The sequence below is a fragment of the Artemia franciscana genome, chromosome 9 (genome assembly GCF_032884065.1).
Source record: "Artemia franciscana chromosome 9, ASM3288406v1, whole genome shotgun sequence".
In the NCBI taxonomy this organism is placed as follows: domain Eukaryota; kingdom Metazoa; phylum Arthropoda; class Branchiopoda; order Anostraca; family Artemiidae; genus Artemia; species Artemia franciscana.
Genome location: NC_088871.1, coordinates 10,271,115 through 10,296,853, shown reverse-complemented (window position 1 = coordinate 10,296,853; position 25,739 = coordinate 10,271,115). Strand labels below are relative to the sequence as shown.

Below are 25,739 nucleotides of genomic sequence, written 5' to 3'. Positions count from 1 at the left end.
ATTATGTAGCCATTTTTGAGAAAAAATATAGCCATAAATAATAAACATTGTATGCAATTATTGCTCGCTCAGAAAGAGAACTGACATATATATATATATATATATATATATATATATATATATATATATATATATATATATATATATATATATATATATATATATATATATATATATATATATATATATATATATATATATATATTTGTTTTTTTCGAAAGCGGTTCCGTATTTTTTCGGGAAAATTGACATCCTGGGATATTGGAATATAACCAAGAGACTGGTGGCTTCATCACACGTCCACTTCTCGCATTTTCATGTAACCTTTGGCCTAGTTGTTTGTGTTACGCAATATCTCTTCCAAGAGGTCCATTCGGTTACGAGAGATCCCATAATTTGAAGGATGTGCAAGGCGTTCATGAACAGCTTCATCGGGGTCTAAAAAATAGATTTGACCATATGAAGGTAGTTCAAAATCACCTTCAGGGGTTTTGATGGATATGCCGCTAAAGTGATTTTGTTATAGGTTTGTCCAGCTACTTTGAAGGTGAAAACATAACGACTATTGATGGTTCGATCATCGCTCACGTTGAATGAAGCTAAAGCAAAACATGAGTTAAAGTTTCGGATTTGTTTATGGAACTCTTTAAAGAGAAAATGACGCCCTATAAAAGGCGAAACATTCTTTTTCTTCTTTACTTTCATTTTTGACACGTTCTGATTCTCGTTTTTGCTGGTAATTCCAGCGATAATTCATCGCTCACGTTGAATGAAGCTAAAGCAAAACATGAGTTCAAGTTTCGGATTTGTTTATGGAACTCTTTAGAGAGAAAATGACGCCCTATAAAAGGCGAAACATTCTTCATCTTCTTCACTTTCATTTTTGACTCGATATAATTCTCACTGTAGGTTGTATTAGCACAATTATTCGTTCTTCAGTTTCATTTTTGACATGTTCTGATATTTCCTTCGCATGTCTGCTAACCGCACATTTCTTTGGTCTTCACTTTCATTTTTGACACGTTCTGATTCTCGATTTTGCTGGTAATTCGCGCTGCCGCTTACCTTCTAACCGCATATTTTTTTTTCTCGCTGCCGCACATCTTTTGGTACTCGTATTCGCGTATCTGCTAACCGCACAGTTCTTTGTTCTTCGCTTTCGTTTTTGACAAGCGCTCATTCTCGCTGTCGACATTCGCTTTGAATCGTTGTAGTAGTTTTCGCATGTACTCTAACAGCATATTTCTCTGTTCTTTATTTTTTTTTTATCATTACTTTAGATATTTTTTTCAATGTCCTTTGCGTTAGCTGCTTGGATTGGTCTTGTCACATGTGATTGTCTGGATTGTTCATTTTCACCCGTTGTGAATTTACATTTCTCTGGCCGTCCTTTTGATCTTGTCTCATTTGATGGTTCGATTTGTTCATTTTGACTAATTGTAAAGTTATGTTTTTTCCTCTTGGCATTATGAAACTGTTGAAAGCTGCTTTTTCTTAAATAGACTCATTACACTTGACTTTTTATACTTAGCTATGTTCCTTGTGTAATATTGCATGTGTCATACATACTAAAAAACAATACGAACACTCTTGAGGCGAAAATGATGTATTTATGCTCTTGTAATGTTCTCATAAATATGACGTTTCTCGTATGAATTTTTTTCCAGAATTAAGGTTCTTAACGAATTTATGTCAAACTTGTCACCTATCTAGATCGTTTTTTTTTCAGCTCAGAAAATCCCAGAATGCTAATTTCCAAAAAAAAACTAAAACCAAAATTTCCAAAAAAAAAATAAGTAATTTTCGAGAAAAAATTTATACATACCTGCTTAAATAAATAGATACATAGTTATTACTCTTTTGAAGAAATAGTATATACAAACATGAATATCCATTGTCGCTTGTCTTCTAAAGGCAGACGATGTAAATTTTCTTATTCATGTCATGGGGTCATCACAGGCTCGATATGACCACCCTGGGAAAATACGAATTCTTTCTTAAAGTTGTGAGCTATTTAAATAGTTTTTATCGCCTGAAATATTAATGTGCCAGTTTTAAGAAAAGAAAATATGTGGATGATGTCATGGTCGGAACCCGGTATGGCTCCGCGGCCGACTTTTATGTATCGATTGTTATTGTTGCTTGTCTTCTAACGGCAGAAAATATGAGCCTCGTCTTTATGTCATGGCCTCACCATAGTTTCGATACAACCAACATGGAAAAAATTCAAATTCTTCCTTAAAGTTGTGACCTTTTTAGATCTTTTTAGTGGCCATAAATGTTTATGTGCCAGTTAAGAAAAAAGAAAACTATATATCACCAATATCGAAGCCGGGTCCTGGTACTCGGCACGTGGTAGGCTTGTATATATTGATTCTCGCTGTAAGTAGCGACTCCCAAATGAGTCATCTTTGTTTGCTACTCTTTCCCCGGGAAATGGAGGGCTCCCCAGGAATGCATATAATGTTGAAGGGTCCCAATGATTTCTAATCAACAGTTGCGTAGTTTATAGCACCTTTGTAGGTTTGTAGTGGGTTTTGTGCCACATTTTGTTGGTGTCAAAGATTGTGATGGCATTGTTCTTCTAACGTAATATTTCTTTCTTCTTCACTTTCATTTTGACTCGCTCTGTTTTTTTGCTGTCGCTCGTCTTTAACAGCACTATTTTGACACGTTCTGATATTCGCTTTCTCACTGTCGCTTTTAAGTCTCGTCGCCGCTTACCTCTAAACACATATTTCTTTGTTCTGGCCGTGGCATATCTTTTAGCCAATATATTTCTTTGCCCTTCACTTTCATTTTTAATTTATTCTGCTTCTTATTCTCGCACGTATTGTAACCGCATATTTCTTTGTTCTTCGCTTTTGTTTTGAATTGTTTTTATTCTTGCTGTCGCTTATCTTCGAATGGGATATTTCTTTGTTCTTCCCTTTTGTTTTTGACTCGTCGTAATTGTCGCTGACGCAAATATTCTGACTGTATATTTATTTGTTCTTCATTTTCGTTTATTATTACTTTAGACATTTTTTCAATGTCCTTTACCTTAGCTTGTCGGATTGGTCTTGTCACATTTGATGATCTACGTTCTTCATTTCTCCTGTAGACATTATGAAATTACTTAAAACGCCTTTCGTAATTAGATGAATTACACTTGGTATTTTATACCTAGCTATGTTCCTTTTATAATGTTGGATGCGTCATAGGTATAAAAACGATACGTTTACTCCTGTGGGGGGGGGGGGTTGCCTATATCATAGACACTTAAAAACGATACAATCACTACTGAGGCAAATGTGACGTATGTATGCTTTTCAAATGTATTCATAAATATGACATCGCTCACATGAACTTTTTTTTCGAATTAAGGTTCTTAGCGAATTTTCTCAAACTTCTGACCTATATGGATCGTTTTTTTGGGGGGGGGGGGGCAGAAAACTTGTGAATGCCAGTTTTCCCGAAAAAATATGGAGCCGTTTTCGGGAAAAAATACTTCAACACATACATACATACACAATTATTGCTCGTTTAAAAGGATAGTATATATATATATATATATATATATATATATATATATATATATATATATATATATATATATATATATATATATATATATATATATATATATATATATATATATATATATATATATATATATATATATATATATATATATATATATATAAATCATATATTAATTTCTGAATGTTTTCTTTCCTTTGATAGACCACTTCGCCTGCTACGCCAACCAAAAAATCCACGGAAAGATCCTCAATGCCTATAAGTTGCAAGTCTTTATTCAAAAATAAAGCTTTAGGAGTTCCTGAAATGCCTGTGGGTACACCTATCGGAATCATCGGAAATCCGAGGCCTATTAAGCCCACCACTTCAAGAAATAAAGCTCAACAGGCAGCAGCCCTGGCGAATTCCCCACTGCCATCCACAATGGCAAAATCTGCTGATTTCACCATGAAAAATGCTCCTGTTTCTGCCCAGCCAGCTACCAGTAAAATTTCTACTACTTCTCCATCTATATCATCGGTCAACGTAGTAGATGATGATGATGAAATCGAGGTTTTGGAATCAAAAATTCCAGCTCCGGGTAAGTGATTCAAGAACTCTCTAAATTTACTACTCCTACTGACCAGGGTTACCAGCCTGTGAAAGTCACTAGATTTTAGAGATTTTTTGTTTGATTCAATAATTTTCTTTAATAATCCAGTGCTTAATTCTCTTATTTAGTTATTCTTTTTTGTTTAAACAATGTAAAAATCACTAGAAATAGTCATAAATCACTGGTTTTGGTAACCCTGCTACACACCAGCTGCTGATGATCTACTAGTTATTAAAATTCGATAGACCCCTCTCTGCCTTCGGGTACAGTCCGTTTTTATACCATGAAGAATCGCCCTATATTGTCCACTATAAACCTTTTCACTTTGTGTGGCCAAACAATTCAGAATTGAATGGGTGGTCTTGCCATAATTTGTATAGCTTTGATAAGAGATTCGAATAAACGGCAGGACACTAAAAGCCGGCACCTACTTTTTCGGAAATCTTAGAGAAATCATTTAACTTCTCTTGTTTTTTTGCCAGAGATGGCGATGTTCGGATTTAATGAAACTTACGTCATTAGAAAGTGAATTTTTTTTTTAACTAAATACAATTTTCTTTTTCAAGTTTGTGAAAAGATTGTCCCTAAAAGTATCCTAGTAACCCTGCTTGGAAAATATAAAAAATCAGCTCCAAAGAAGTCTCATTGAATTGACAGGTTCTGAAGTTTCCTGTTGTGCTGACCGCCTTGATTACAATCTTTGACGACGCAAGATTCTTATCATTTACGCTATATGTACTTAATATAGACAATATTTTGCTTAACAATTAGTAAGAAATATACATTTTCTTTTTTTAAACTAGCCTCTCGTTAGCTTTTTGAACACTGGGTTGCAGCTACAGATGCAACCATGAATTGTGTTTTATTATCTTGTCAAAAGATAAGTCGTGCTTTTTTTGTTATATTTCAATTACTAAAAGCTACATATACTGACTCGTGTTCAGTTCTACATGCAAAAATTAAATAAAAACAAGTTTTTTTTAACTGAAAGTAAGGAGCGACATTAAAACTTAAAACGAACAGAAATTACTTCGTGTATGAAAGGGGCTGCTTCCTCATCAATGCCCCGCTCTTTACGCTAAAGTTTGACTCTTTGTCTCAACTCTTCTTTTTAAAACAGTAAAAAACGTTAGCGTAAAGAGCGGGGAGTTGATGAGGAAGCAGCCCCTTTCATTTACGAAGTAATTTCTGTTTGTTTTAAGTTTTAATGTCGCTCCTTACTTTCAGTTAAAAAAAAAAACTTGTTTTTATTTAATTTCTGAACGTTTTTGAATCAATGCATGTTTTGATTTTGGCTCTCTGCAGAGGAATAATTAAAACGAAATATGCGTATTTGTTTTTTTTTCGGCTAAATGGCTTTCTCACAGTTTTGATCGAATGATTTTGAGAAAAAGAGCGGGGGCGGAAGCCTAGTTACCCTCCGATTTTTTGTTTACTTAAAAAGGCAACTAGAACTTTTAATTTTTACGAATGTTTTTATTAGTAAAAGATATACGTAACTTATAAATTAGCCTACGTAATGAACTTTTGTATTCTTATGTTTTCATTACATATATGAGGGGGTTCACCCCCTCGTTAGTACCTCGCTCTTTACACTAAAGCTTAAATTTTGTTTCAGTTCATCAAGAATTCTTTAAGACCCCTGAGTCACAAAAGCCGTAGAATAAATAGTTGAAATTACTAAAAATACTTTGGCGTAAAGGGCAAGGTATTAGGAGGAGGTGAGCCCCTCATATGCGTAATATAATATAAATTTCTGTTCGTTTTAAGTTTTAATGCTGCTCCTTACTTCCAGCTGAAAAAAACTTTTCATATTTATTTTTTCATTGTTTTTTTTTTAAGTAATGCTAGAATATCCAGCGCTCCCTTCATGAAAATTCCTTCTCCCATGACAAATTCCTCGATGTAAAGTTCCCCCAACATATTCCCCTCTTCTCAACCCGTCCCCCAACAAAAAAATCCCCCTGAAACGTCTGTACACTTCCCAATAACCATTACTATATGTAAGCACCGGTCAAAGTTTGTAACTTGTACCCCTCCCACGGGGACTGTGGGGGAGTAAGTCGTCCTCAAACCCATGGTTATAAGGTTTTTCGACTACTTTGAATAAAATGGCTATCTCAGAATTTTGATCCGTTGACTTTGGGAAAATAATTGGCTTGGGAGGTGGCCTAGGTGCCCTCCAATTTTTTTGGTCACTTAAAAAGGACACTAGAACTTCTCATTTCCGTTAGAAAGATCCCTCTTGCAACATTATAGGACCACTGGGTCGATACGATCACCACTGGGAAAAAAAGAAAGCAAAAAACATCCCAAACAAATAAACACGTATCCGTGATTTGTTTTCTTGCAAAAGGATACAAAATTCCACATTTTTGTAGATAGGGGCTTGAAACTTCTACAGTAGGGTTCTCTGATACGCTGAATCTGATGCTGTGATTTTCTTTAAGATTCTATGACTTTTAGGGGGTGTTTCCCTTTATTTTCTAAAATAAGGCAAATATTCTCAGGCTCGTAACTTTTGATGGGTAAGACTAAACTTGATGAAATATTTATATATTTAAAATCAGCATTAAAATGTGATTCTTTTGATGTAGCTATTGGTATCAAAATTCCATTTTTTAGAGTTTTGGTTACTATTGAGCCGGGTCGCTCCTTACTACAGTTCGTTACCACGAACTACTTGATGTACTAGTGTTCAGTTCTGTATGTAAGTGTAATGTTGTATGATTTCGTTCTTTACTGTAATAAGCTACTACAGGCTTTCTTTCTTTACTATAGAACTATTGAAAAGGTGCTTTTGTTATATTATTTTGTCAAAAGCAAAGTGTATTGCATCATCATGCATATGAGGACTTAGTTTTTGTTGTCCCTTTGATATTGAGACTATCAGCCGACGCTGTGACTCGTAAAATGACATTTATGGTATCGAAGGTCCTTAAACAGAACCTTAACTGAATTTAGCTCTTGGCTGTACTGGCTTTGAGTGCTGGTGTTTGGACCCATCTGAACCTTGGTTGTGCTATGGAAGGATATAAATGTTCACGCGATGAAGACTAGAGTGTTACTATAAGTTCCAAGTTATTTTAGACTCTGCAAAATCAGGTTATTAGACATCATTTGTTTTTAGAGAACTAATTCTCGAAAGCTAAAATATTATTAATTTTTTTTAATTTTGTTTTCTTTTTTTATTTATTAAATATATTCTGTCGAGCTGTTGCTTTCTGGGTTTTATCCAGAAGCATATTTCATCTATATGAATTCAATATTTTCGGTTTTGTATATTTTGCTTTTTCTTCCCCTTTCTTACTACGATAGAACATTATGCAGAAATTTGGAGTGGTTGGTGTTTTGCAAAGATTGCTGGGGTGTGCAGAAAATTACCAAACATAGTCACTATCGTTTTAGTTTAATGATTGGCTGCTATCACTCACTGATAAGAAATATTTTTTGTCATTCAGACTGAATGAATGTGTCGAATATAATACTCCTGATAAGGGTTGTCATCCCAAGTGATTTATCACTATTTTTAGTGATTTTTTTTTTTATGTTGCCTAAAAAGAAAAAAATACTAAGTTTGCACCTAAATCAATAGATTATTGAAGAAAATCGATAAATCGACACGGAAATCACTAAAATCTAGTGATTTTTTGTCTCCGAGTGGCAACCCTGTTCGTGACGAACGGAAATAATCCTAAATAAGAAAACTGTCACCCACTCAGCTTTCGATTATAGTTAACTGATTTGAGTAAGGTGATAAATAATTCAAGAGTGAGGATTCGTTCCTAGATCGTATCAAGGGGGGGGGGAGGTATCAGGTTTGAACCCCCCTCCACTCCACTAAAATTTTTGTCAGAGTCTCAAAAAGGTAACAAAATGCATATAAACAAAAATTATTGATGTGTTTTTGAAAAAAAATTATAGAGCCTCCTATCCCACCCTATCCCTCCTATCCCAAAATGGACTAGAAAGTAAAAAACAATTTTGTTGTGTCTGAAATCTGTGAATATAAGTGAGAACGGGCGGTGTAAAATGGATTGGCCTTAACTAAACATAGATATCAAATTGTAATCTATGTCTATTCTAATGAAAAAGTCCCCGTGTTTCAGTAAAAGCTCTTAAAAAATTGGAACAAACAGTCAAACTTTAGCGTAAAGAGCAAGGTAGGGGCAGGGCAACCTTCATATATGGAAGGGGTAACCCTCCCCCTCACGAAAATCCATTTCGGTGAAATGTTATCCAACGTAAAGTAAACCTTCCCACGTCTAGAACGTTCCATCCTCGCTGAGAATCCCTCCTCCCTTTAAAATTTCTCGCGGACGATTCAGTGTGAAAAGTTCTCCTTGGCACTTTTTCATTTAATTAAGACTTCAATCTCTAGTCGGTTTCTCGATCACTCCAGAGATGTCCCATTCCGTGGAATTATTTCCTAGAAATCAAGACACATAGAAAATAACCCTCGGATAATTCCACTGGAACATCTCCAAATGAAAAATCGGCAGGAACTGTAATGCTTCCGGGCCAGCACTGATGTTTTCAATAATTTAGTATTTGTTACTAAAATATTTATAATATTCAATGCTACTACTACTACTATTAACAACTCACCGCAGCACCATACCGCCTGAGGCCAACACAGCTACGCACACTCCTCCATCCCAATCTATTCAAAGTCTCCCTCTATACACCTTCCCGCTAAGCTCCCATTTCTTTTAAATCTTTGTTTATGACATCCTCCCACCCAACCAAGGACGACCTGCTTTCCCTTTAGCCCAATGCGGTGGGCCGAAAAGGACAATCTTTGTCAATATGCCATCCTTCATCCGCAAAACGCACCCTAGCCATCTCAACCTTTCTCTCATTATTGCCCTAGAAAGCGGGGTTGAACCAAACTTTTCATACAGCCTACTGTTTGAAGTACAATCAGTCAGCCGGATACCCAGAAAGATCCGTAGGCAATTTCTTTTCAAAACATATAGCAAATCTTCTTCCGCTTTTCGGAGCGCCCATGCGTTCAAGCCATATGTTACCATTGTCATCCCTGTAGCATCCAATATTCTAAAATTGGTTTGCAGACTTATTTTCCTATTCTTATAATTTTTTTTAGCTGTGAAAAAACATCCTGAGTCTTGGCTCTTCTACTTTTAGCATCTTCACTGCTCCCACCGTCTTTACTAATAATACTACCAAGGTAAGTAAAGCTGTCCATCTGATCTATCTTTTCGTTGCCCAACGTCATCTTTTCATCTTCACTTATTCCTAGCCTTAGTGACTTAGTATTCTTAACATTTATTTCAAACCTATTCTAGCAACCTGAATTCGCAAAACCTCAAACAGTTCATTCATTTTGCATTTATTTTGATCGAGGATACTTAAATCATCAGTGTAATCTAAGTCCCAGGAGATCCCCCCCCCCATTTGTTTCCTTGGTAAAAACCGGTTAAATCGGAGACGCTTAGAGTGGAAGGATCGGGATGAAACTTGGTGGGAAAAATCCTCAGAAGTCCTAGATACGTGATTGACATAACCGGAACGGATCCGCTCTATTTGGGGAATTGGGAGGGGGGTCAATTCTGAAAAATTAGAAAAAATGGGATATTTTTAACTTACGAAGGAGTGACCTGATTCATTTGCACTGTGTGTAAATACCCTCGTCATTCTTGCTTTCAAGTTTTGTTCTTATCTTTTTTTATTCTACAGGTAAAGCCGCTAACTCCAAAGGTGCTAAGAATGAAAGCAGGTTATTCCCATCGCTTTCAGTTACGGTGAGGCCTTTAAATTACGACACACCAAACAATGCTCAGCAAGCGAGAAAGGCATTAGGTTTGTTATTTCTTTTTCAACTTTTAATTTCTTTTCAGAGCAAATTTAATTGTACATTTCATTTTTTTTTATGAATCAGTCGTTGGAGAAGTGCTGAATGATTAACGTTTTGAACATGGTGAAGATAATGAACTTGTTTTTCTTTCTCCAGGAATCTCGGCTGTTTGCATAGAGTAAAGTTCTTGTTTCCTTACCAAATAATGAGAAAATCATATTTTTCATTAGTGGAATGCTATTTTCAATATTGCCCGACCGTTTGGATGCTGACATTCCATTCACATTTACGAAGACTCCAAATTGTCCAAAACAAGGCAATAAGAATCCTGGACCTTTTTTTTAACACAACCTAGGAAGACAAAAGAATTATCTGAAACTAAAATATCGTTTTTATTTCTTGATATTCTTCATTTACAACAAATTTTTCACCTTAATATAGGCATATGGTTTTTTAGAAATCCAACGTAGGGATAATTTTTTCAATAAAATGAAACTCTTGGTTGAAAATAAACAGAGCCATTTATCAAGAGCAAGGAATAAGTTCCTTTTTCCTTTTATTAAAAAGGAGAGATCAAGACTAAGTTTAAGGTATCAACTTCCTGAGATTGCCAATAAATATAAACTACTTGATTTAATAAATGAGTCACCATCACTCTATAAATACAAAAAGAAACTGAAATAGATAGTTCTTTCTGCCTACAGTTGTGGGGACTGAATGTAAAGTGATTTATTTATAAATTAGTTTATAAGTCCCATCCGTGTCTACAAGTCGATTTTTTTTTTGCTTCTTCTCTCTCTCTCTCTCTCTCTCTCTCACTCTCTCTCTCTCTCTCTCTCTCTCTCTCTCTCTCTCTCTCTCTCACACTCTCTCTTTCTCTCTCTCTCTCTCTCTCTCTCTCTCTCTCTCTCTCTCTCTCTCTCTCTCTCTCTTTTTTTTCTCTTTTTTGTGTACTCCATGTGAGCTATTGAAGTGTAACTCCTTCTTCTTTTTTTTTCTCTCTCTATTGTTACGAGTTGCCACCCTGTCTCCTTTGTATAAGATTTATGCATATCGTTTCTTGTTTAATAAAGTCAAGTCTCAGTCTATGTCACTTGTGTGTTTATGAGGTGCTCCCGAAGGACCTATTTTAACATGCCGTTGGTGCGTGATATCTATTGAAAACGCCCATATCCACACTGACAAGAGTAATATTTTGGCGAAAATTTCAAATGCAATATACAGGTTTCAAATTCGTGTCATTGTCTATTTATTGTGCTTTAGTGAGCTTATCTACATCACCATTGTTCACTGGATTATCACCTGATCTCTACCCAATTGTCTATTGAGGGTCAACGCTAATAATAAAAATGACTATTAAAATGAGCATGAAAGCATAAAATTAATGATGAGCGTGAAATCAAAAGAGAAGATTTTAATAAATTATGGAAAACCCGATAGGTAAAGAGCCTGATAAAAATTTATGTAGACAGTTTTGAAAGATTAGCCTATCGCTATTTTCAGCGAGGATGCTTGGGGGGGGGGTATATTTCAAAGCGAACAGAAATTAAATATATAAAAAACAGGTTTCTCTAGCTGGAAGTAAGGAACAACACTAAAACTCAAAACGAACAGAAATTGTTCCATAAATGAAGACTTACCTCCTCGTCAATACCTTACTCTTTACGCTAAAGTTTGACTGTTTGTCCCAATATCTTAAGAACGGCTACTGAAACATAGGGGCCGTTCAATTAGAATTGGAAGTTTTTTTTAAAGCGCTAACAGTCTTTGCGTAAAGAGCAAGATATTGAGGAGGGGGCATCCTCTCATATACGGAATAATTTCTGTCCGTTTTGAGTTTTAATGTTCCTTTGTTGCTTTGTTGTTTTAAGTTTTGAGACAGCCATTTGTTCAAAAAATAGAGTAGAACTTTCAACTATGCCGCATTAAATGGCCATCTTAATTTTTACCGGATATCTTTAGGAAGAAAATGGACTTGGGAGGGGACTAAGTGCCTCCAATCTTTTTGGTCACTAAAACAGGCAACTAAAACTTTTGTTTTCCGTTTGAAAGAGCTCCTTTCTGATCTTAAAGCACCTTTGAGTCGATACAATCAACCCCGAAAACGAACGACAAAAGAACAAACAAAAATAAAAACATAAAAAATCCGTGGTTTTTCTTCTGCCAAAAAATACAAAACTCCTTGTTTTTGTAGATAGGAGCTCGAAGCTTCACAGTAGAGTTCGCTGACATGCTTAATTTGATGGCATTATTTTGTTCGGATCGCTTTTTTATGGGGGATGATCCCCATTTTTTTTAATCCTTGAAATTTTCTTAGGGTCGTACCATTTGAAGGGTAACATTAAACTTAATAAACTTTACATACTTGGAATCAGCTTAATAACCAGTTCTTTTAATGTATATGTTGTTATCAAAATACTAGTTTTTAGGGTTTCGATTACTATTCGGCTGAGTTGCTCAAAGTACAAATTATTTTCTGGTCTTTAGAAGACACGGGGATCGTCAGCCCAACTCATCTTAGTACCTGATTATCTTTAGGTCAACGTTTATTTTTTGCAATATCTGTTCGTTTACTACTACAACGAACAACTCACTGCAACAACAAGCCGCCTGAGGCCAACAAAACTACGCAAGCTCCTCCTCCATCCCAATCTATTTAAAGCCTTCCTTTTTTAAACCCTCCTAGGAAGCTCCCATTTCCTTAATTTTTTTTTAGGATGTCCTCCTACCCCAGACAAGGACGACCTGCTTTCCGTTTAGCCCTAAACTGCTGACCGAAAAGGACAATCTTCGGCAATCTGTCATCCTTCATCCGCAGAACGTGCCATAGCTATCTCAACCTTTCTTTCATTATAGCCCAAGAAAGCGAGATTGAACCACATTTTTCGTAAAGCCTACTGTTTGAAATACGGTCAGTCAGCCGGGTACCCAGTACAATCCGTAGACAATTTTAGTGGAAAACATCTAGCAAATCTTCATCTGCTTTTCGGAGCGCCCATGCTTCAGAGCCATATTTGACTACTGTCATCATTGTAGCTTCTAATGATCTTATCTTAGTTTGCAGACTTATCTTCCTATTCTTCCAAATTTTTTTTTTAACTGTGAAAAAAAACCTGAGACTTGGCTATTCTGTTTTTAACATATTCACTGCTCCAACCGTCTTTACTAATAATACTACTGAGGTAAGTGAAGTTGCCCACCTGATCAATCTTTTCACTACCCAGCGTCACCTCATTTTCACTTATTCCTAGCCTTAGCGACTTGGTCTTCTTAACTTCAATTTTCAAACATATTATAGCACCTTCAACTTGCAAAACCTCTATAAGTTCATTTATTTTGCTATCATTTTCATCGAGGCTGCTTAAATCATCAGCATAATCTTTGTCCAGGAAAGTTTTTCTTCCCCATTTGATTCCGTGGTCTCACATTGCCTTTCCTTGGCTCCTTATGACAAAGTCCATCAAAATTATCCATATAAAGGGGTATAGAATAAAACCCTGATTGACTCCTGATTTAGTACACAACTTTCTGCTATCCTCATTTCCTACCTTAGCCACAGCACTGTTATCCTCGTACATAGCATTAATCACCTTAATGTATTCATCTGGTATACCATACAAGGGTAAGACCTTTGCTAAAGCTCTTCTATCAACAGAATCGAACGCTTGCTCATAATCTATAAAACTAAGGACCAAAGGTGTTTGACAACTCAGGCACTTCTCAATTATTAACCTAAGAGTGAAAACTTGGTCGATACATTCTCTATCTTTTCTTAAACCGCGCAGTTCTTCGCTTAAAACTTTGTTTACAGCATCTGTTAGTCTAAAAAGCATCATATTACCAAGTAATTTGCTGTCTACACTACCTACAGAGACCAGACTATTGCCTCGATAATTACCGCACTCACTCATATCACCTTTCTTATACAGTGGTTTAATTAAGGTTTTCCTAAAATTGTTAGGTACTTCCCCTTTTTCAAAAATCCTATTCATAATATTCAGTTCTTATAGAATTAGAGAAACTTTTTAGAATGAATTTTTTTTTATTGAATTTTAAAACAAATCTTATTATTCTAATTAAACGGCCATTCTGTTTCAGGAATTGTTCTTAAAGAATTAGGACAAAAAGTCAAAACTGTAGCGTAAAGAGCAACGTCTTGTGGAAGGGGCAACTCCTTTCACATACGTAATAATTTCTGCTCGTTTGAAGATTTGATGTTGCTCCTTACTTTATGTTGAAAAAAACTGGTTTTTCAATTTAGTTTCTGATCTTTTTTAAATAGTACCGGGAAGTCCGCCTCTCTTCATGAAAAATTCTGGTAGTTTTGCATTATATTCCACTTACTCAAGTTTACGATGTGTAAAACTCGAGAACGAACCGGTTTCTTCGTTTCTTTAAAAACAAATTTGGGCTATATATTTGCACATTAGGGGGGGAATGTAAAGTATAATGGGTCTGCATACAAAATGTTTTTGGTACGGTTATTCTGAATATTATGAAGTAAGAATTGTTTTATGACTTCAAACTTTCCGAATAATTTACCTCCTCCCCCCTTATGTGCAAATATATAGCCCAAATTATATATTTGCCATCTATTCTGTCACTTGTCTTTGTCTTGTCTCACGCTGAGCTGAAAGAAACTAACGAAGAAACCGGTTTGCTCTCGAGTTTTACGCAGAGTAAACTTGAATAAGTGGCTTGTAATACACAATTACCAAAATTCCTTCCCCTTACGAAAAAAAAAACTCAAATAAAATTCTGAAATTTGAAAAGCTATATTTTCCACGGGAGTATTTTCCAGTGGAGAGATGCCCGGGGAATTTCCAGTGGGAGGTTATTTCCCTCGGGGGGGGGGGGTATACGCCGAGAGGTATTTTCCGGGAGGGGGTAAACATCGGCCATCTTTTTTTCCTGGAGGTATACAGACACTTCTCAGAGGGGGAGGAATGATTTTTTCTTTTTGGGGATTTTCCACAGGGAGAATTCTCCATGGAGAGGGAAGTTTCTAGGGGCTGAACTTTCCAGGGGATATTTTACACTGTGGGGAATTAGCTAGAATTCCTATACGAAATTATTTTTATTTGTCTTACCGACTCAATTTTAGATGTGAAAATATTAAGAGCAATCGTCCAGGAGAAGTTTTTACTGGGTTGGAATTGTATAGTCTCTTTCTGTACGTGGGGGGGATTTTTCATGGGATACATTTTCCAGAGGAAACTTTGCAGGAGCAACTTTCAACTAGGGAATGGGTGGGGGGTGTTTTTTGCTGGAAAACTTCCATGGAGGAGGGGTTTGCTGGCAGTATTTTTAAAACAATCAGAAATTAAAGTCTATCAAATGAAAGTGCGCTAAGAAAAATTTCTCACCTGGGATCTTCCAGAAGAAATTCATGGTGGAATTTTCAGCTAGAATGGAATGGTCTGGGGGGAATCGGAATCTTTTTGATTTAAAAAACTTTTTATCAAAACAAGTTTGTTAAAAAAAAAAGTAAAGAGTTACGTACAGCCAAAAATAAGTATAAATAAATTCAAATAATTTTCTAAGCGTAAAACTACCACAAATTACCACAAAAAAATGTTTTCACTTGCACTCCGTAATGTTGTACTGTTCACATTTGTGTACCGTTTACATTTTAAATGTTTTCACTTTTTTGACTTATAATAAATAAAGAAGTATTAAAACTTTAAGGATTAAATAGAATAACATTTATTATTTGTTTTTGTTTTTTTAATAAAGTGAAAATTATGTTTTGGTCTTGGAAAGACATGGGGTTGTGAGTCCAATTCTTTTAATTTTTCCACGTTTTGAGTTTGACTAGGTAATCTATTGCAATTTCTGTTGGTTTTGGGTTTCGTTTTTCTATTAATGGTGATTTGTGGTAGTTCTACACATGGAAGATAGAAAAACTAACTCGTAGAATTTGACAACGCTTTCGTCCGTAAAAACAAACAATAATAATGTGTTGGTTCCCAATGTAAAAGGTTCCCAAATGCTTTCAAAGGAAAGCTAAACTATCTTCAACTTTATGGTGGTATATGTTTTAGATTAATTTTGATGATTTTTCGCCTACAGTTTTTGTTCTTCTCGTTTTAATTTGGCGCCATCTACTGCCAAAAATCCGAGAAATTCGTATTTTCAACGAAAATAGATTTGCGATTTTTTTTGTAAGTTTTTTAAGATACTAATGGTGCGTAAATTCGTCGTTTTCACTTGCCCTAGATCTTCTCAACGAAAAAAAAAACTCAAATATAATGCCCAAATTTGAAAAACCGTATTTTTCACGGGGAGGAGGGGGGGGGGAGGTTCCGTGCCGTATTTTCCACCGGGGATTCAAAGTGGGATTTTCCATGGGGGTGAGGTTAACCGCCTAGAACTCAATCGTTATTCATATCTATTTTCATTCATCCTGTAGACACCCTTTAGGCTAATATTTAGTCCACCGTTTTATTAAAAACTCGTGTCGTGTTACATTTCAATTCGATCAAAATAGTAAAATTTTAATAACTATAAAATAGGACGTTACGAACCAATACAACCAGATTTGTTCTTCAGCTTGTTACTGCATTACATCAAAGTTTAATCTTTGAACATTATTCATATACTCTCCAAGTCTCTTCATCCTTCGGGTTTAGAATTACGTAAAGGATGCTTTGTTTAAGAAAGCTTCTACCTGATCTTGACAGCATACTCCTATTCAAAATCACCCCTGCGATCCCTCTAGATACTGTGTTGATTTGTGTAACAAATCTTTCCTTCCCTTTAAAAATAAGAGTTTTTATTTGGGGCCCAAGTTTTTATTTGCCAAAGTGGTTATGTGCACTTATCTCTTATTTTTACAGCTAAATTAGTATTTTATCAAATTATTCTTTTAAAATATTATTAGTAAACTTATTACTTAATAACAACTAATGCTGTTTTTGGAATAAATAAATGAGTTAATTTGATGGTTCAATAACTTACTAAATAACTTCAAAATCAATAAATTTAAATTACGACACACCAAATAATGCTTAGCAAACGAAAAAGGCAATAAGATCTGTCATTGCTTTTTTTCTATTTTAATTTCTTTTCAGTGAATTTTCTTTCCCTGAGTCCACCCTTGAAGAAGAGTTAAATGATTACTCTTTGGTAAACGATGATGAAATTCTCTCTTTCTTCCTGACGTTTACTTTTTATTTGAATTGCTTATTTAAAAAAGAAGAAAAGGTTTGCCATGTTGGTCTGTATACTTATCTCTTGTTTTTATTCTTAAATTAGTATTTCATAAAATTTTGTGTTAAAAAATTATTATTAAGCTTGTTACTTTTAGGATTAAATTATTGAGTTGATATGATATTTCAATAACCTACAAAATACTTTCTAAATCAGTAATTTTAAACTATAACATGGCAAATGATGCTCAGGAAGCGTAAAAAGTATTAAACTTGTTTTTTTTTTACTTTTAGCTTTTAATTTCTTTTCAGTACAATTTTTTTTCTTTCTTTTTTTTCGAATCTTTCCTTGAAGAAGGAAAGATTTGAATGATTACTCTTTAGAAAAATGATGAAGACCGTGAATTTTTTTTTTCCGGCGTTTATTTTTTAGTTAAAAAGAAGAAAAGGTTTGCCGTGTCTGTTTTGTATACTTATCCTTTATTTTTATTTTTAAATTCGGATTTCATCTAATTATTTTGTTAAGATATTATTACACTTTAATAACTTACTAAATAGCTTTTAAATCAATAACTTTAAAGTATAACACTCCAAATAATGCTCAGGCAGCGAGACAGGCATTAGTTTTGTTATTAATTTTCTTCTTTTTTTTACTTTTAATTTCTTTTGTGTTTTTTTTTTTTTAATCAGTCCTTGAAGTTTCACCATATCAATTGTGTATGCTTAGCTCTTATTTTTATCGTTAAAATATTATTTTATCAAATTATTTAGTTCAAATGGTATTATTAAACTTGTTTATTAGTTAATATAATACTTGCATAACTCTCTAAGTGATGTCGAATCAATAAATTGTTTTAAAAAGAGCTTAGATGTAAGTTACTTCCTTCAATGAAGGGAGTAAAATAGGAAAAATCGGTATGGCTGTTCCATTTTATTTATGTTCTTAGCTGAAACATAATTAAAATTACGAGCTGTATCCAAAAACCACAAACAATATGTTAATACATTTCAAGAATTGTAAACCCTTACCCTTCTTCCTCCTCATCTATATTTTACGCTTTATTATTTGAAAATTAAATACTTTGAAAGTAAGGTATTTCTTGGAAGTAATGGAAGTTTTTTTTTGGATTCTTCCACAACAATCGCCTCCGTCCTAAAATGGGACTCTTCCCCCGCCCACCAAATATTTTGAATAAACTCATGGATTAATTCTATTTAAATCTTGTTTTCTATGAATCGACTTATAATTTTTGATATGTTCTCTCATTTGTTATATTCAATTTTAGATGTATACTTAAAAAATAAGCTTCAACTTGGGACTGCCGAATTTGCTGAGTGGCTGATGCAAGAAGGCTTGATTCGAACTACTCAATATTGTCCATATCATTGTACTACCGATTCTAGTGCTGTCCCTCTGAAGTTGGGGAAAGCCAGTGACGATGGAAAATTTCCACACAGGTAGGCTCATTGAATTAATTAGCTAAGAACAACACCCTGCTCGGTTAGCCTACCCCTCTCTATATTTTCCATATCCTATCTTATGCTTCCCAATGTTATGCATTACCTGTATTTTAAGTAAATCCTTTTTTTTATTGTTTTAGTTTGTCCCACTTCTTCTTTCGTCTTCTTCTTTCTTCTTCTTCTCTGAGCCTAAAAGCATTTTAAATGCATTTTGGGGGCAGTGTTTCTTCTGCTGCTTCCTCCAGGAATATCCAAGGTTCTGTTGAGTTTTTTCATATTATCCTATAGTTTTTTTTAAGAATTCACCTGTTTTTTTCAGATGACGATTACGGCTTTACAAAATTGAAATTTACTAAAATTCTTGTCATAATTTTCAAGCTGAAAAACTTGAAAGCAGTAAAAGGCGTCTTTTTTATGTCAAAGTCATTGACATTATTTTTAGCACACCTCTTCTCCATTACATCCCTTTTTCGTAATATGTTTATTGTAAATTAACTTAGTGAAACAGCCCGCTTCATGGGCTTTTTACCGAATAAATCGCGTCATATATCACAAACCGACTAAGTCATTTTTATTATGTTAGAAAATATAACTCATTCCATATTTTCCTTACATTATATCAAAAAAAAATTTCTGCTTTTTCTTCCAAATTCAGCGAGGATGTTCTAAAGTTTTGTTTTACTAGTTCTAATCAACTGCACTGCTATTCTCAGGATTGTTTCTGCTTAAGCCATGTCTGTATTCACACATTTTTCATAGCCTCGGACCATTTTCAAACCCTTTTCGACAGACTAGGTATTTACAAGATAAATAGCATAGAGCAATGATAAGAATTCATGCAAAATTATCAAAACCTTAATTCATTTTTTCCTAATTTTTGATTTATCTATTTATCCTATTTTCCAAAATCTTGCATTCTCCAAAAAAAACATTGTTTTTTCAATGAAAAAATGAAAAAAGGTTTTTTTTTAATGAAAACACATTAAAAAGGTATTTCTAGAAATTTAAGGGGCATGTTTCCCACTCCCCCTCTCCCCTAATTGACGACACTCACAGAGATGTATAGGAAAGGGGGATCTTCTAAGACACGACATGCGGGAAGAAATAGCTGCATCTTCTTATCGAAGTGCAGAATTCACTTCTGCGCAAATAAAGCATTGGTTAAGCAAATAAGGATATTTTTGTTCTGATTCTTAAAAAAGAAATAGAAAAAAAGTAAGAGAATCGATAGGAGTCGATCGAGAAGGAGGATCGATTCTCAGAAATTCACTAAAGAATAATGCTGGGAAAAACCTGAATAATACACAATTAGAATAAACGTCATTTTCATGCATTCAGAGTAGAATTGAACATTTTCATTTATAATGAAGACATGCAATCCTAATATTATTATTTTAATAGCATATTTTTAATATTATATATTTACAATATTAACTTATAATGCAGCGCACGCGCCTGGTTGAATACTTCAGCGGTGAAACTAATACATTATACGCCTATCTTTTTAACACTAAGAACTTTGAAAACGAGTAAACGACAAACTGAGTCACCTTCCCTCTTAACGCGAAGCTTCAAAATGACGAGATAATGTTTATTACGACGAGACGATATTACGTTTATGACGAGAAAATGACAAATTAATGACACATAATGTTTTTTTAAATGATTTTAAATGAGTCGGATCGAAAGTTATAGATATATTATTTCCCGAAGACTATTATTGATTGTTTACTGCAGTCTAAGGATTTTTTAATCCTAAAAAAAAAAAGAATTATCAAAACTTCCTTAAAAGTTAAAAAAAGAATCTCAAGAAATCTGAAAAAAGCTAAGAAAATTTTGTCCTTGCAAAATATTTAATGTCTCTTTAAATTCCTTAATACGGGATAAAGATTTACTCCCCTAAATTCTTAAAAAGAACCAATTTTAGGTGAAAGGGGGGATTCTTTTTTGTTTGGAAATACTGGTTCAAGTATTTCTTGTTTTAATACTTGGACACGTTCTCTCTCTTCGACGTAGCCACTACAGGGGTATTTGGATCTTTCTTTTCCTCAAAGCTGAATTCTTGTTTTTACAGCGGTGGATACGTCTGGATTGGTGATTGCTGTCCGAACTCATTTATGGCTATATTTAATGGCTCAATTTTTGGCGGTTCTCCACATCCCCCTGCAACTTTGATTAAGCTTATTTATCACTGGTGCTGCTATACTCCTGTGGCTAATGTTGTTAAGTGGGTTAACGTTGACCATCATTACTTAAAGAGTTTTCACACTCTTATGAGAAGTGTTTGTACATTTGCTGTAACCAATGACTATGAACAGTTTGGCACGAAAAATGGCAGTGTTGAGGTAAGTTAGTAGTGTCGATGTAACTTTGATCGCCTAAAGAGTATTAATTTTGATGAAAATGTTTGGGCATTTGCCGTTATCAATAGCTATGTACAATTTGGACAGGGTACATTCTAGGGACATGCTAAGATAGATAGATAGATATTTTTTTATTTTCAAACAATTAAATAAATAGATATGACAAACCAGTGCACATGCCTGGTGGCATACTTTAGCGCTGACAATATTGCAATATTAGCACTAAATATGAAAATAAAAACTAGCACTGACTATATTACATACTTTACCACTTACAATGTTACACTACGAAATCAAAACTAAGAGAGAAAAAAAAACATAGTAATTCCCCGCAACACATTAAACATAAATCACCTAATTATTTTTTATTTATTTAAATACTAGCTGTTGGGGTGGCGCTTCGCCCCCCCCCCCAATTCGTTTTTGAAATGGTATATGATGAAATAAATTTTTGTATTTTTCCCCTTTTTTCTTTTTAGTTTTTTTTTTGGTTTTTACTTTTTTTTAGTTTTTTTTCTTTTTTCTTTTTAGTTTTTTTTTATTTTTATTTTTTTTAGTATTGTTTTTCTCCTTTATTTTTCTTTTTTTTCCTTTTTTTATTTTTTTGCTTTTTTAGTTTTTTAGTTTTTTAGCTTTTTTTAGTTTTTTTATTAGTTTTTAGTTTTTTTTCTTTTTAGTTTTTTTGGTTTTTAGCTTTTTTTAGTCTTTTTAGTTTTTTTTACTTATGTCCTGGTCGTCATTTATACTCCCTGTGTCCCGGTGCTTTGTTGATGGTGATTGCTAATCGAACATTCCTTGTATCCCGGTCGCTTTCTCTTTGAGTGTCCCGGTCGTCATTTATATTCCCTATGTGCCGGTGTTCCGGTCGTCATGTGTGTCCCGATGTCCCGGTCTGTAATTTCGTCAGTCGAAAACATGACGTCAGTCGACACACAAACATGACGTCACTCGACAGACACACACACACACAGACAACTTATTTTTATATATATAGATTTGAAAGCCCGTCATAGCTTAAATATAAACCCGTCATAGCGTTAATGCTCGCAGCCAATAATTTTGACAAAGTTCAACTTTGAGATTGTGTTTTGCAATTTTTTAATAAAAAGTAAGTTCTTTAATGTGGAAAAAATTACTTTTGTCACTGCGTAGTTATTTTTTTTTTTTTTTTTTTTGATAATTTTAAAAACTGTCGCTTATTGCTATATTCTCGCACTGATACCGGAATTGTGTTCCAAATTTTTGGCGCAGTATGACAAATGCTGAAACCCAAATCTGAAAACCCAAATCTGAAACCCAAATGCTGAAACAAATTATGACAAATCTGGACTTAGGACGAAATTCACACGAAAATCTGAACGATACGTGGTTGGATAATTATGAAATTGGGAATTAGTTGAAAAAATACCAGATAAATTTGAAGGCAAACTATTTTATAAATAATCATGGCAAATATTAGAAATAGACATTGTATGAGAAAAGCTAGAAACAGTAAATTACTAAATTTGCTATATTGAGGTAAGTTCGTTCAGTCGAGGTACGTTGACACAGCGCTGATGGTATTTCTAACTAAGCGATTTTCACTCTAGTAGAGATGTGTTTTTACATTTGCTGTTACCAATGACTGAACAGTTCGGTGTTTGATTTACAGTTGATTTATGTCATCATGCCGAAGTAAATTCCAATAATTTCATAATTTCACAGGAGAAAGGTTATAAGAATTTTAACCCTTCTGCAGAAGCTGTTTATTTTGGGAAATTGAAATTTGTGAAAAAATATGCAGAAGCAAAAGGCGATGAGTGACAATTATTTATCGAGACTGACGCTACCACATACAAGCCATATACCTTTATCCGTCGAAGTCATGTGTCACAAACCTCTGAGGCGTCAAAACTTCCCTGTCGGTTGCAAACCCTCTCGTGTCTGTAGATTAATTAACCTGTTTGTGGGATTTGTTTTTTTTTAAATAGCTATTCCTAGAAGAATTATAGGATTTCTCATGGAGAAACAAATTGCCATGTAACTTTATATGAGCCTTGGAAACTCCAATACTGAAAATTTTTGTATTAAAATGAATGTGTTGGAATAAGCGTTTATGAGCTGAACGGCGCTGGGTGGTTTAAGCGTTTCAAAGATTGCCTAGAAGACGTTTAAGATGACACATGCTTGGGACTCCATTTTTATGTCAAAAAGGAGAGGAACTGAAGAAGAAAAAAGTAATAACCTCAACCGATCTGCTGTCGGTTAGTTGCTGATATGGTTGTCGAAAGTATGAAACAAGCTTTGTTTATGGTGCTGTACAAGGCTATTTTTGCGACTATCTGAGGATCACTATCCAAGAGATTACCTGTTTGTGGAATATATTTATCGATTCCTCTTTTATCTTTTCTGTCCTATGATTGTCTTCGTTTCGTTATTTTTGTTCGGTAGCAAGAACCTCGGGGAGATTATTCCTCTGAGGATGTGTCCTAAAGAATCGTAGAAGTCATTCAAGTGTCGTGGACAACCGATAAGTCTTCTTGCGAACGACGGAATATCGTCCGTGAAAATAACAATTTGTAACCAAAGAATACCCAATGTTATAACCTCATTTGACGTAACTATCCGTTAGCTATTCATGTAACTATCCATTAGCAAACAAATGAGGATAAATTCTATATAATTTGTCTTATCATCCAAAAACTGTGTATGAAATTGGTGCAAAAAGATCTTACAATCAAAGATAAAGAAGGTTGTGAAATATTTACATCAGCTTCTTATATGCATTCGAAAATATCCTAAACCATAAGGAAAGGGTCACAACATGTGATGAATCTATGTTTTTCAATTTTTGATTGAGAAACTAAGCGTCGAACCCTGTATGGGAAGAACCTAATTCCACTATAAGCTAAATTGCCGTTATGTCAAAGTTCAAAGCAGTAATGAACTCTGTCCATGGGATTTATGGCTTAACTAGGTTCATGGAGCTGTAATTCTTAATCGACACTACTGCTTTGAAGTTTTTGCTCAACTCTACGGAAATATAAGCACAAAAAAACCCAAATTGTAGAAACAAATTTAATTGGTTTTTCGTCATTGCAACGCTCCGGCTCATGGTACAAGACGTCATGCTGCAAAAATGGGTCTTTGCTGAAAAAAAAAAAAAAAATGACCATGGGTCGCCAATTTAATTGACATATACTGATATTTATTCCTTATTGTTTTGATAATTTTTTATTTATGAAAGTAAGAGAAGTGAAAACGTTTTTTTTTTTTCAGTAAAGCGCAAATTATGCTCTGATCTTGAGAAGGCATGGAGGTTATCAGCTCTACTCATGTTAATTTTTGCTCGCTTGGAGTTTGACTCGGCTATTTATTGGCTATTTATATTTATTAATTTCTGTTCGTTTTGAGTTTCATTTGTTTATTTATAGCGAGTTGTGATAGTTTTACGCTTCGAAGACTATTTTACTTTATTTGCGCTCATTCTTGGCTTAATGGAGCATTTTACTTTTCTTTGAAAAACCTGTTTTGTGGAAAAGTTTTTAAATTAGTTTCTCTTCCTTTTATATTGACGTAGTCTTTTTCATGGAACAAATAGTATTTTACATCTTTTCAGTTTTTTCTATAAGAATCCATAGCATGGGTTGCTATTTGTATGCTGGAGAAACTTTTTAGCAATTTTTAATCCTGACACAAACAGTATGTTTTAATATGTTTTAATGTTTTAATTTAATTTTATAGCTTCTGAAGTTGACATGGAAAATACAACTTAATATCATTCTCAAAAGATTCCACCTATGCTCTGTGACATCCTTTATACACTTACACTCTTTTTATTTATTAAAATTGTATGAGCAGAAGTAGTAATAATAGCATTCCCAAAAATTTCAGCTCAATATCTCCAGTTGTTCATGATATATTGCTGAGGTGTCTTATTGGCAACCACAAAAATAATGCCTTTTATTTATTTAAATTTTTATTTTAAAAATAATAGACGTTTCATTAGTAAATTACGCAGATGACGTATTGAATGTAAGTAGAACACAAGCAGGGATTGAAGAAAACTTTCGTATATTTTCAGATGAATAAAATCGTTTTGGTCTCAATTTTAATCATAGTGAGAGTGAGATTCTAGTTTTTAATCGCCGTTGCCAAGATCCCGTTGCTGTATCTCTTGGTGTGCACGTCTTACAAGACCAAGAACGTCTTACGTACCTTGGAGTCCCAATTGGAAATAATCTCCGATCAACACGGGTCTTGCTTAAAGATTCTTTTTGCGAATATAACTAGGAAGGCATGTGGCCTGTTGGTTGCGCTGAAGTTCAAGCTTGAACGTTATATAACACGCCTGGGCAGTAATAGCACTTTGCTAAGTGTTTTCCGATAGTTTTTTTCATGTTATAAATGCTGAGTTTGATTTCGTTTTTTAGAAGTACGTTTTTTTCCTTTTTTTCTTTTTTTATTGTTTTTTCTCGCATTACTCCGTCAGTTTTTTTTGCAATATAATGGGAAATAAACATATACATACATACATACATATATAGTTGTTTTTGCTTTATTTCAATATCTACTTAAATATTCCTTGAAAGCTTCACCTTAATGCCCAATATGTAGTATATCAGTATACGCATAGCACCTTTGGTTTCTTCAAAATCCCCTCAACACGCTGAAAGTTTCAGCTTAATACATACCATTAGCTGTTCCTGAAGCATATCTTATGCGTCTGCTTGACAACATGTGTGGGCATAGTGTGTTTTAAATTACTTCCATACAGTTTCTACGTATCACAAATTCTCAACACGTAGCTCTACACTTGGCTGTAATAGCAGTAGTAGTAGTAGCAGTAAAAT

At 34.2% G+C, this 25,739-nt stretch overlaps 1 protein-coding gene and 1 long non-coding RNA gene across 3 annotated transcripts in view; one reads left to right on the top strand and one right to left on the bottom strand.

The window, feature by feature from the left end:
* The window catches only part of LOC136030984 (uncharacterized), a 154,752-nt gene that overhangs the window by 18,446 nt on the left and 110,567 nt on the right, over positions 1 to 25,739 (bottom strand). The window lies entirely within an intron of this gene.
* The window catches only part of LOC136030981 (uncharacterized), a 92,329-nt gene that overhangs the window by 32,873 nt on the left and 33,717 nt on the right, over positions 1 to 25,739 (top strand). For both annotated transcript variants that reach the window (XM_065710136.1, XM_065710135.1), the window contains exons 5-8: positions 3,727 to 4,102; positions 9,815 to 9,937; positions 18,370 to 18,541; positions 20,619 to 20,889. In XM_065710136.1, the coding sequence (XP_065566208.1) occupies positions 3,727 to 4,102; positions 9,815 to 9,937; positions 18,370 to 18,541; positions 20,619 to 20,889 (942 nt within the window). The remainder of the gene's footprint in view (positions 1 to 3,726; positions 4,103 to 9,814; positions 9,938 to 18,369; positions 18,542 to 20,618; positions 20,890 to 25,739) is intronic.